A 12,633-nucleotide genomic window follows, 5' to 3' on the forward strand; every position below is an offset into this window, starting at 1 on the left:
GTTGAAAACCTAAGATGATTAATATTACTAAGCCCCAAAAAACTGTAAACAAAAAGGACTTAGTATGGCAGTTTAAATATATTTCTGCTAGTTGGTTGAGAAAGGATTGAGATTAAATATAGTTAGGCTCTTCCTAAAAATTGCTAGATAAATAAAGCTACCAAGGGAAGTTGTGGCATCTCATTGGAGGTGCTACAAAGTATATATTACTAAATACCCCAAATGGGCTTATTTTGTTATATTGCAAAGTAGATTTGACTTTTGATTTTACGTATGTTACTTCAGCCTATTCACTGAAGATTGTGAATGAAAAATAATTCTGCTAGAATTTAGTATATTTAATATACTGATTTATTGATTTCTTATTTAATACAGTCTAATCAAATATGCTTATGAAACCTATACTATTTTAACACTCTTAGAGAAGAGCAAACTATAAAGCATGATCCTCAAATTTATAGCAGAAGGTTTGTATTTCAGACTTCAACTTTATTTTACATTATAGGAAGCAAAAGACATTTGAAGTTTTTTATTCTAAGAGAATTGACATGATTATGACTTTGCCATGTGGGTGATAATGAAGTTGTCATTTGGAAATGTAAAGATGGAAGAAAAGGAAGGAATATGGAGAGCGTGAATGGAATATGGAGAGGGTGTTTAGAAACCTCCCAGTGTCGGTCACAGGCAGAGTCAAAGTGAAAGGTGGTAAGGATGTGACTGTCATGGGAGACGAATGGATGTATTGAAAAGATTTAGTAATTTTCCTGGATGTGGCACTTAAGAAATAGGCAGAATTCACGAGGCTATAGAATTTCTGTGCTCCGTGATCTGAAAATAAAGGTGGCAGTTAGAATAAAAACAGTCCTTAAAAAAATAGGCAATTCTGAGAAATTGGTTTTGAAAATCTTGAGATGGTAAGATCTGTAGAATCTAGTGGGAAACTAGCGCAAAAGAGTAAGAAGCATTCATCAGGTTATGACATTGTCTTTGATTTGATTATTTTCTTCCAACATTGTTCATTCCGTTTATATTACTACTTGACTGGGAATATTTAACTTGCTTCTGTTGGGTACATTTAGAGCAAATGCCCATGGGTTTTATTGTTTCTATGTGAGGATGGTGAGGTAGATATGTTGTATTTCTGGTTAACTTTTTTTTTTTTTTTTAATGTTTTCCCTTTTTAAGTAAAGCAAAACCTAGGGTGATTTATGTTAATATTTTCTCTCATTACCAAGATTCCAAATTTTTATTAATTTGCCTATTGTAGTGGGGAATTGATATTTCTTTGTCCCACAGAAGTCTTCCAGATTTGACTCTTACTTTAGGATTAAACCTATATGGTTTTGTACAGGTAGCTCACAAGTAGATATACTTTTAAAATTGACAGGGACCTTAGAAGGCCTTTGAGATCATCTAGTGCAGCCCTTACATTTCTCAGATTAGTAATCTGAGGTCAATTATTGCTGTAGTAATAATACAGCAATAGCTAACATTTCTTGAGCTGTTATCGCGTGTAATCATTTTAACAACCCTATAAGTGAAGTGACTTTCCCTAAGTCCCATAGAACATGGCAATTTAGCTGACCTTAGGAACTATTTTCTTCATAAATGTAGTTTATAATTTGAACAATTTGGTTCTGTGCATTAGAGGAGAAAAAATAGTATTTTCTACTATTAAATATTCTTTAAGTTAATAAAAAAATACTAATTAAAAATGTGAGGGCTACACACATTTATTATAGTAAAATTATATCATTAATATAGTTATTGTTGCTTTTAAAGATATTTTGCTTATTCTTAAAAACATATGTACACACATTGCTTTTATACTTTAATAAATATGTCTACACAGGGGGTTTTTGTTTGTTTTCTTTGAGACAAGCTCTAGCTCTGTCACTGCAGGTAGAGTGCAGTGCCATTATCGGAACTCCTAAGCTCAAGTGATCCTCCTGCTCCTGAGTGGTTGGGGCTGTATGTGAGTGCTACCACACCTGGCTAGTTTTTATATTCTTTCAACGTTGCTCAGGCTGGTTTTGAACTGGAGTCAAGCAATCCTGCCTCAGCCTCCCAAAGTGCTTGGAGTACAGGTGTGAGCCACTGTGCCCTGCCTACATTAGTGTTTTAAAATATACTTAAAAAAATTCTAACTTACATTTTTCTTGGATTCAGTTCTGTGATTCTAAAATCCAATATATTTAATTATCATTGAATTATGGAAGTACTCTGTCACTCTATCAATCAATGATATAGAAGTGTGTGTGTGTATACACTATATAAACATGTGCATATGTAATATAGCTATTTTGACAGGTTTGATGTGAGTTACATCTTGATCTGTTTTATTTCTTTGGTGAGAAATAAATATATTTCACTAATATTTCTTACTGCCATTAACATCTGGGCATCTGAGATAGTTTGTTTTTGTTAGTACTAAGATGTAGATTAAATCGCTATATGTATGTAATAGAGAATATTTGGTTTGTGGGTTTTAAAATTTTTTTATACTTTTTTAGATTTTATATATCCTTGCTATAGATATTTTTTCTTACTGATTTCAAGAACAATGCCAGTCACTTGATTGTTATACGTGAAAATGTTTGTAAGTTTCAAATTATATCACCTTTTAGTTTTTCTTAATTTCACAATTTAAAACCAAAGATTTTGCCAGTATTGAATAATAAATATGGTAGCATCCACTCATTTGCATGCATGTTGTGAAGGTCTGTAATGTGGGGTGGAAATGTAGACATAGTTCCTGCCTTAATGAGTCTGGCAGTCAGTCCTATTTTCTTGATTTTTATATCTCAATACTTGTTTTTATGTACTATAAGATTGGTCTGCCTTGATCATTATTTTTAAGAAAGAATTTGGCAACTGATAGTAATGAAAACTTAGCTGAGCATATACTGTTCATTGTATTTATTGCTTTTACTTACAAAGTATGTTCAGTGAGTTCAGGTTTTGCATGTGTGTATGTGTTGTGATTTTATTTTTATCAAAAAGTTACTTTAGTAAAGTGTTCTCTAAAGTCATTAGTTTTTTCAAAGTGTAGCAAAATATATATAACAAAAATTAATCGTTTTTTAACCATTTTTAAAGTTTAATTAAGTTGCATTCACAGCATGCATGCAACCATCATCACTGCCCATTTCTAAAACTTTTTCACCATCACAGATAGAAGCTCTGTAAGCCCTTTAGTTTGAAGTACTAGAGGAATGCTGGTTACTTACTTTTTTTTTTGAGACAGTCTCACTCTGTAGCCCTTGGTAGAATGCTATGGTGTCATATCTCACAGCAGCTTCAAAGTCTTGGACTCAAGAGATCCTTTTGCCTCTACCTCCCAGCTGGGGCTATAGGCCCTTGCCATGAGGGCCAGCTAGTTTTTCTATTTTTAGTAGAGATGGAGTCTTGCTCTTGGTCAGGCTGGTTTCTAACTCAAACTTGTGAGCTCAAGCAATCCACTGCCTGGCCTCCCAGAGTGGTAGGATTATAGGTATGAGCCACCACGCCTGGCCCAGCTTGTGCTCTTTAGTACACACATTTCCTTCCCTTGCCCCTGTGCCTTCTTTCCCCATCCCTGACCCCTGCCATGCCAGTCTGTTCTCTGCCTGGTTATTTACTTTCTTTTTTGGGCCTACTCTCACCCATCTTCTAGCACTGCAGTATTTAGTGTCATCAGCATTTACTTATTGGATGCTAAGTTATCATTTGAATTAGAAGGGTTTCTTTGATTTGTACTTGTTCCTTGTTTCTAGGTATCTGAAAACGGCATTGCCATTCAGTTTACTGTAACTTTGTATGTGTTTCTTTGGGAGCAATGAAATAGATACACATGAAGATTGAAAGAGATCAAACTAAACAATGTAAATGGATAGAAAATTTTACTGAGCAAGGGAAGAAAGATTGGGAATTAAGGACTCTGATACACAGTAAAAAAAAATCTGTCAGTCTCAGATACGACCAGGTTCCTTCCTCTCTTCTAAGTGCCTGGAGCAGGAAGCACACCGGTCTAAAAGGTGTTTGGGCCTATGATCTGAAAGAATTCAGTCCCCAAGCACTGGATATGAACTGGACTCAACAGGAAGGATTGTTCAAATGATCCTCCCTCTGTGTTACTTTTTGTGCTCAAACAAAAATACAACTATTTAAAGAGTTTTAAAAAATTATTTCTAAGCCCCCATTCAGATTATATTCTTTTTCTTTTACTAAAATGTGAAGTATCCTTGGCTACTTCCCTTCATTCATAGCAATCACACAACTATTGGTGTACGATTAAAAAAATTGAGAAATTATCAAAGAACCTTTCTCAGAAAATTATTTCAGTTTTTTTATAGAGCAAATAAGAATTTAAGAAAAAAACCTGAAGATCATTTAAATTTTAACTTTACATGTTAAGCAAGGTAACTTTGTGTTACTTTAATACTATATTAATATGCTTCTGGTATAAGCAGAAAGTATAATTTTTGTCTGCATTTATTCTTTATTTTTTAAAGAGTGACTTTCCTCCTAATGATATATATGTGTGTGTGTATGTGCATATATATGTATTTTTTTTTTATTAAATCATAGCTGTGTATATTAATGCAATTATGGGGTACAGTGTGCTGGTTTTACATACTATTTGCTAATGATACATATTTATTACAGCTAAAAGATGGTGGCAAGGCATCCCAGGCGAATGTAAGAATAGGTGATGTGGTTCTCAGCATCGATGGAATAAGTGCAAATGGAATGACTCATCTTGAAGCCCAGAACAAGATTAAGGGTTGTACAGGCTCTTTGAATATGACTCTGCAAAGGTAAGTTGCTTTTTGTTTGCCTCTGAGAGAGAAAACAACATTAAGGAATGTGTTTTTGAGTGTCTGATTCATGGTGTCAATTAAGAAGCAGTTTCTGCTACCATTGTTTCAGGTAAATAAATTTTATAAATGGGCTATTAAATTGGATAATTGAGCAGTATGAAAATTGCTAAAAACTTTGAATTATTTTCTTAATCAAAAGTCACTCAAAAATTGTGTGTTTTTAAGTCAATGAATTCAAGAGTTCTTGAAATTTCTCAGTAGAGTACAGGTAACAAATTTTTATTTTAGGGAAAAATTATTGGTCTTAAAACCCTAAAAAGTACATGTATATTAGGGGGCATTCTTTTAGGGTGTGGTTTGGCTTTCTTTAGTTTGTCTTTTTTCCTTTTTATTTCAGAGTAAAAAATAATTTTTAATATATTTACTTGAAGGCTCAACTTTTTGAACTTACTGCTTTTTAAAGTCTCTCTGGCTTCGTTTATAAAATTATAAAATACAGTGATGCCTTCATAGCTGACTACCTCCCTACATTGACCATCTCCTTTAGTTGACCTACCTTTCATAGACTAGACATGCACCACATACACGTATCAGTACACTAGGCCTCGTTCCTTATGTTGACCACCTCCATATGTCGATCTGTTAGTTACAGTCAACTTACTGTAGTTAATCATTATATGGATTATGATGTGTATCTGGCATTTTGAGCATAGCATTTGACCTGCATTCAGATCATCTGAAGTGCTTGTTAAAACTACTGATTTTTATGCTGAATCAGAATTTCTTGAAGGACTGAGAATTATATTTGGTTAAGTTCTCTGTGATTATTATGAGTTATAAGGTTCGAATCAGTGCATATTCTGGGCTCAGGAAAAGGGAGGAGAAAGAGCGTAGAGAGAGAGAGAGACTGAGTGACCAGTCTGAAACTTCAGCTTTGTAAAGAAAGCAGCTTGATCATCTACCAGGTGGTTGTGGAGGGCTTTAATGATTGTTTTTGATAATTACAAAAATAATCCTATATTTTATTAAGTTTGGAAAAGACCATTTCTCACCCCAAAACATCTCATAGTCTTTTATAAATTATTACATACTTAAGAGTCTTTGAGAGTAGAATAACGTATGTGGTGCCTTCCAAAGATTCCCAAGATGAACCTTTTTTCTTGGAGTCTCTCCTGAAACTAGTGTTTTGTGGAAAGCACTTTGGTAATGTTTCTCTAGTCTTTGCTACTGCTGTTGTAGGGGTTACTATTTAAAGGGTCTTAAAAATGAATTAGGAAATATTTTTTTACAATTTTACATTGACTTAGACATACAACTCTGTTTGGATATATCATGACTTTCTAACTAGTTCCTTCTTTAGGGCTTTTTTTTTTTTTTTTAAAGCAAGAGAAATTCCTCTTAGTGGGATCGCTGAATTAATTGTTAAGTGTATTTTTAATTTTGATAGCTAATGCATAGAAAAGTAGTCAATGAGAAAAGTAATGTCGCTAAAAAAATCATTTCATTTTAAAAGTATTCTTCTGTTCTCTATATTTAGATATACAACACCAAGATTGTCTAAATAAATGTCTAAATATAGAGGACAGAACACATGAACATGATCATTTAAAAGCATTTTTTATCAAATATAAATTTTAAAAAAGAACCAAGAGGTCAAGAAGCTTAACTTGTCTGAGATAGCAAGGAAACAAACAAACAAAAATATAGAGGATGATGGGCTGTTTCTCACATTCAGAAGTTGAATGTTTGTGTAAGGGGATGAGCTCTTTTTATAGGCTTCGTGTCATTTCTTTCATTCCAGCCTGCTTATTTTCACATTGTGCTGTTTATTTTATGACTCAGGACCTAGAATCTTATTGTCTTTTGAAAACAGTTCTGGGCTCCATAAGAGTAAATGAACCAGATGTTATTCTGTTTGGATGCATTTTCAATTTAAGTAATCTGCTACTGACGCTAATAAAGATGCTTTTAGGCTACTTAAATATAAAATCTCACAAACCAGTTTACAGAACTGACTTATTACAAATATTTGGATATATACAACTTAATCTTAGCTTCATATTTCTGAATATAGGCATTCAGAAGCCCCAAATCTGAGTGTTTTAGAATCCCAGTGTTATTAATTGCAGTTCTCTTCGTGTTTTTCAACATTTCTTTGTTAAGTAGTATCGGCCTGTTTTGATAGTGTGTACATCACACTATTTTTTTTAAAAAAAACTCGTAATACAACATTGATAATGCTACTAAAGAAATACTTTTTGTTGTTGGGCAGCACCTGTGGCTCAAAAGAGTAGGGCGCCGGTCCCATATACGAGAGGTGGCAGGTTCAAACCCAGCCTCTGGCCAAAACCTGCAAAAAAAAGAAAGAAAGAAAGAAATATTTTTGCCTTTTAAGGGAAAAATAAAACTCTGCAGACTTATCTTTGATTTTTCTGAATTTGAACAGTATTCTTTTTTTTTTTTGAGACAGAGCCTCAAGTTGTTGCCCTGAGTAGAGTCCTGTGGCATCACAGATCACAGCAACCTCCAACTCCTGGACTTAATGATTTTCTTGCCTCAACCTCCCAGGTAGCTGGGACTATAAGTACCTGCCTCAACGCCCAGCTATTTTTTGGTTGTAGTTGTCCTTGTTTGGCAGGCCCGGGCTAGATTTGAACCCGCCAGCTCTGGTTTATGTGTCTGGTACCTTAGCCGCTTGAGCTACAGGTGCCGAGCCTTGAACAGCATTCTTAATTGCCGCTTGGTCACTTATTTATTTTATTTTATTTTTTTGCAGTTTTGGCCAGGGCTGGGCTTGAACCCGCCATCCCCAGTATATGGGGCCTACTCCTTAAGCCACAGGCATTGCCCCTGCTTGGTCACTTCTTTATCCTACCTCACACTAACCAAACTGCTGTGAAATTGTTCTTCCAAATCGAATTGCCTAGAAGAATACTTTCTCATTTTAGCTTTTTGCTTCATAGACATGAAGTTATCTTCATGAATATGTAGTACTCTCCTTTACAGACTTTTCTTAGTCTGGTTTTCCTAGAGTAGCGTCTGAGATACGGATTCTTGTGCAAGTAATACAATAAGGGTATTTTTTTGGATATTACTATTAAGGTGTGAGTCAAGCAGAGTTGGGAAGCAGAGGAGACTGAGATGAGCCGAGGTGTGAGTTCAGGCCTCACTTGATGTCTGTCCTCACTTGATCCAGCAGGAAACTTGGGGACGAAATTACACCATAGAGGCTGTCCTACCTTGGGACTGGGCTTTTATACCCTCTCCCTGCATTTGTTAGCTGTTGCTTACCAGCCGTCCTAGACTTACATTGTATGAGTGACCAGGGAAGAGCGCTAGCTAGCTTCAGTTGCTTCCATGGGAAGTTGCTGGGGTGAACTGTTAGCAATGATGCAGGGAGCACTGGGGGCCTGAGTGTACCAAACCACTGGTGGGGTTCCAGGGGATCCAGGCCGATCACCAGCATGGGCAAGAGCTTCTCACTAGACCTGAGTCCTCTGCTCAGAAGATTATGTTCTCTGTAACTATGTCCCACTCCTGTTTTCCTCTCCCATTCACCACTGCTCATCACAGAATACCCTCTGTTCCATAGATTTTTCACTGTCCTTCATGTGTCTTTACGCCCTCTCATGAGATTGACTTCACCTAGAATGAGCACCCACTGTTGCCTGCAATGCCTGCTTTCAGATCCTCAGTACTCATATTGAACCTTGTCTCTTGCCCATCGTCTTTTCCTACTGTCGCATCTCATTTGTGGGTTTCCTCTCTGGATGCGTATGAACGAGTTTATATCATCACTCACTTCAGCATTTAATTGCATACTAGGTATAATCAAGAATAACAAGGCTGAGTCCATTAGTCACAAATAAACTGAATTAGTTAATAGTTATACCTAATACTGCCTGATATTAGTTAATTACTCCATGTATATTAGTGCTATTTCTCCAAGTAGGCTCTTTTTTTTTTTTTAGACAGAGCCTCAAGCTGTCCCCCTGAGTAGAGTGCCATGGCTTCACTGCTCACAGCAACCTCCAACTCCTGGGCTCAAGCGAGTCTCCTGCCTCAGCCTCCCAAGTAGCTGGGACCACAGGCGCCTGCCACAATGCCCAGCTATTTTTTGGTTGCAGCCATTATTGTTGTTTGGCCGCCCGGGCTGGATTCGAACCCGCCACCTTAGGTGTATGTGGCTGGCGCCTTAGCCACTTGAGCCACACGCGCCGAGTCTCCAAGTAGGCTCCTTGAAAGCAAAGACCATGCTTTCTGCACTATTTGTATCTGACAGCCTCTTATATAGTTTTGTGATTTTTATGTCCAATAAATGTTTGAGAGGCACCAGCATTATTTCCTAAACTTTGAATCATTGATTTGTTCCACAGATACTCAGTGAAATCTGTGTGCCAGGCACTGTTGTAATGCTGGGGACATAGCAGAGAACAAAACAGACGAAAGTCTCTGCTTTCATAGTACTGACACTTCAACACTCAAGCAGAATGTATGGTGTATTTCATGGCGATAAACATGGTAATAAATGCTATAGGGAAAAATAGAGCAGGTGAGGGAGACAGAGCATGCAGGGGTAAGGAATTGCTGGTTAAAGCAGGGTAGTAAGGAAAGTCATGGTGAGAAGGCTATTGGGTATCTGGGCCATGAGGTGTCCCAGGCAGAGGGAAAAGCCAGCGCTGTGGCCTTCTAACAGTGCAGCGGCAGCAAGAAGGGGGCAGAAGTGGAACAGAACTCACAGGGCCTTGTGGATCATTGCCATGTTTGTAATCAAATTTAAGTTTCCTATAAGATTATGAGAAAGCTTTGCAAAGTTATAACTGGTTGGCCAGATCCAGACAAAGATCAGGAGATAAATGACTTCATGATTAGAAAGGGAGATCAGAGGAAGGCGCAGACTAAGCTTCTCTCCAGACTGAGTAGTGGTGGCCCTTGTGACACTGCCTGTTGCCTCCAGCACCATGCAAACACCGCATGAATCCCCCTGCTGCCAAATTCTGTTCACCTCCACTCAAGAATCCTCTGGGGGAGAACACACAGGAGACAACCTATTTTTTGTTTTCGGAATGAAAATTACCAGCAGTTTTGTTTTGTGGATTTTTTGCATTAAATATTATTGTTATGTATCAATTTTTAAGAAAATGTATATATTCATTTTTAAAATTTGATTTCATTTTTAGTCAATGAATATTCTAAAATAGGATAGGATTTAGATAACAAAAAGTAAGATAAAGATACTTGCTTAAGGTTGCTTTGTAATAATTATACCTAGTCTAATTGTCGTTCTATGATATTTTAAAAAATAAGACTTAACTCACTATACTCTGGGGATATGATGCATACAGAAGTGTAGATGATTTTATTTTGATTTGTCTTTTATCCATGAAAAGTATTGGAAAATGTATTTTTTTTCTGTACCTGAAACTAATTCTAGGAGTACTATAATTGGACTAATTCTATTTAAAATTTTTACTCCTGGGGTAATAAAGCAAATAGCAGTGTGTTTGTTTTAAAATATCAAATGCATATTGGCCCTGATTGTCATCCAAGTCAAAAAAAATTACACATTATTTCAGCTAATAATAGAAGAAAACTCCTTCCAAGAACTTTGGCGTCTAGTTAACTATATTAGAATTCTATGAGTATAATTTTTTAGCTATTTCATTTATTTCAGTAATTCTCTTCATAGAACATAGATAAACTTGGTCTTAGCTTGCTATATGATTTAGGACAAGTCCCTAAACTGTTGGGCCATACAGAATGATGTCCTGGGTGATTTCTAAAGTCCCCAAATTCTGGTTCTTCAACTGGTTCTGGTTTTTCAACTGTAAATGGATAAGTTCCCTAGAGCTTGCTGTTAGATCAAACCAACTTAAGTTTGCTTTTTTTGGCTGAGAGAATCAGGAAATTGGACTTTCTTCATTGGAGTTATCTTAAACTGTGCCAGGGTAACAAAATGACTTGTAATTTTCTGCTCACTTCAAGGTGAACAGTAGGTCAGATAGATATTCAAACAACATTAATTCATCAAGAAATAAAATATGATGTATTTTTATCTTTTTGTACTTTTAAATTAATCCTGTGGAATTATAGAATATATAAAATATAGCTTTTCTAATTTCTTTTTATATTATTGTTCATGGCATGTCTGTGATTTATCTGTTTGTTTTTTGTCCTTTGGTCTTCATCGAGTATATAACTCGTTATGATTGGAAGTGAAAGATCTAGAAGAGTGGAGTTTTGAAAAATATTGATGTACTCTCCTGCCTTCCCTGTCTTCATCCTTCAGACAACAAAACAAATTGTCAGAGGTCCAGTTACTACTACTAATGAATGACAGACTGGAATAATTTTATGGATACTTTGAGTTGAAAGCAAAAGAAAAAGTAGCTATTGTATCATACTGAAGGTATTAGCCATCTTGTGTTTTATTTTAATGGATTGCTTCATATCTTATTACTGTTAGCTTTAGGGCCCAACTCTGCTATTCTTTCACTGGTAGAATAGAGACAGGATTTTGGAAAGTATTTTTTTCAATCAAAGTTTTCATTTCTCTATCTGGGATATTTCAATTCACGCTAATCAAAAGACATTTAGTTTGATTTCTTTCCTTTTATCAGAGTTGCACATCATCCCATGTGAGATTCATTTTCCCTCTCTGGTATTTTCCCATGCTTTTCTGGTGTTTATTCTGTAGTTTAGCTTTTACTGCCTTCTGTTTGCTTGCTTGTTTTTGGTTTTGGTTTTTATTCTTAATTTTTCAGGAGGATTGCATCTGATTGATCATATTCCCCCCATTCCTATCATTAAAATTAGAAATTCTGCTTAGAGAAAGGGAGGAGGACAAGCATGTATTGACTGATATTACACATGCTTTTTCACAGAGATCGCTTAATCCTTGTTTCAACCCACTGAGGAAGAAGTTAGCATATCCATTTTTAAGTTAAGTACATATTGGCTTAGAGACCTATGTACTTTGCCTCTGAAACTCAGGTCAGTACAAACCCTCCCCTCCCTTTCTGTCTTGCAGCAAAGGTGTCAGTGACTAGTTTAGTCTTTACTGCCTTCTGTTTGCTTGTTTGTTTGGTAAGGAGAGGTCGCAGCACAATACGGCTAACTCTTTGACTCTTCTACTTGTAAGCCACAGCATCCCCATTGAGAAAGTACTTTTTATTTTTACTTTCACGTGTCAATATTCAGGAATGAAGACTATACTTAAATTATTTTCTATGTGCTTTAGAAAGACCCTATGTATTAGAGTGGAAGGAAAGGGAAAACAAGCCTAAACAGGTGAGTGAGCCACTAGAGAGGAGTGTTCATCTGTGTACTGACTTGCATGTGTGGTTGCCTCTAAATCAGAACGTCATTTTTTGTCTTCACTCCTTGTTGAATATATTTGCTAATTTATTTCTATAATAAAGTTTGAAAATTTAGTTGCTCAGTGGCTTTTATATATGCTGAACTCTAGTTCCCTGAGTAACCAAGGATTCAGGAGTTTTTAGAAATATGTTTTAGGGATTGTATGCTCAACGTGACACTCACTGGAAAGGAGGTTATAATTGTTAATTGACAAAATGTTCAGCAGACACAGAGGTATTTATCTTATATATCTCTTTTTCTTCAGTTGGGATGAAGATTGTTGGAAATGGATAGGTTCAGTTTAGTTAATCTTTTTGAATAGTCTACAGCAGTTAGATAAAAGCAGATTGGTAAATGTGGGTTAGTCAGGATATATTTTGTTTTGTTTTTTTGGTCAGGATATATTTTGAATTTTGAAATTTTTTGAACTTTAACATTTTGAAATCATACAGTTTTTTTTTTTTTTTTTTTT

General features: G+C 35.8%; 1 protein-coding gene across 2 annotated transcripts in view; it reads left to right on the plus strand.

Moving 5' to 3' along the window:
- The first annotated feature begins 4,616 nt into the window (after nucleotides 1-4,616).
- PDLIM5 (PDZ and LIM domain 5) overlaps nucleotides 4,617-12,633 on the plus strand; it is a 136,569-nt gene continuing 128,552 nt past the window's right edge. The window contains exon 1 of one of the 2 annotated variants that reach the window (XM_003798491.3): nucleotides 4,617-4,799. In XM_003798491.3, the coding sequence (XP_003798539.2) occupies nucleotides 4,732-4,799 (68 nt within the window). In that variant the 5' untranslated portion in view covers nucleotides 4,617-4,731. The remainder of the gene's footprint in view (nucleotides 4,800-12,633) is intronic. The other variant, XM_023518394.1, reaches the window with a different exon arrangement.

This window comes from Otolemur garnettii, unplaced genomic scaffold (assembly GCF_000181295.1).
Source record: "Otolemur garnettii isolate 467f Iridium unplaced genomic scaffold, OtoGar3 scaffold00137, whole genome shotgun sequence".
Classification (NCBI taxonomy): Eukaryota; Metazoa; Chordata; class Mammalia; order Primates; family Galagidae; genus Otolemur; species Otolemur garnettii.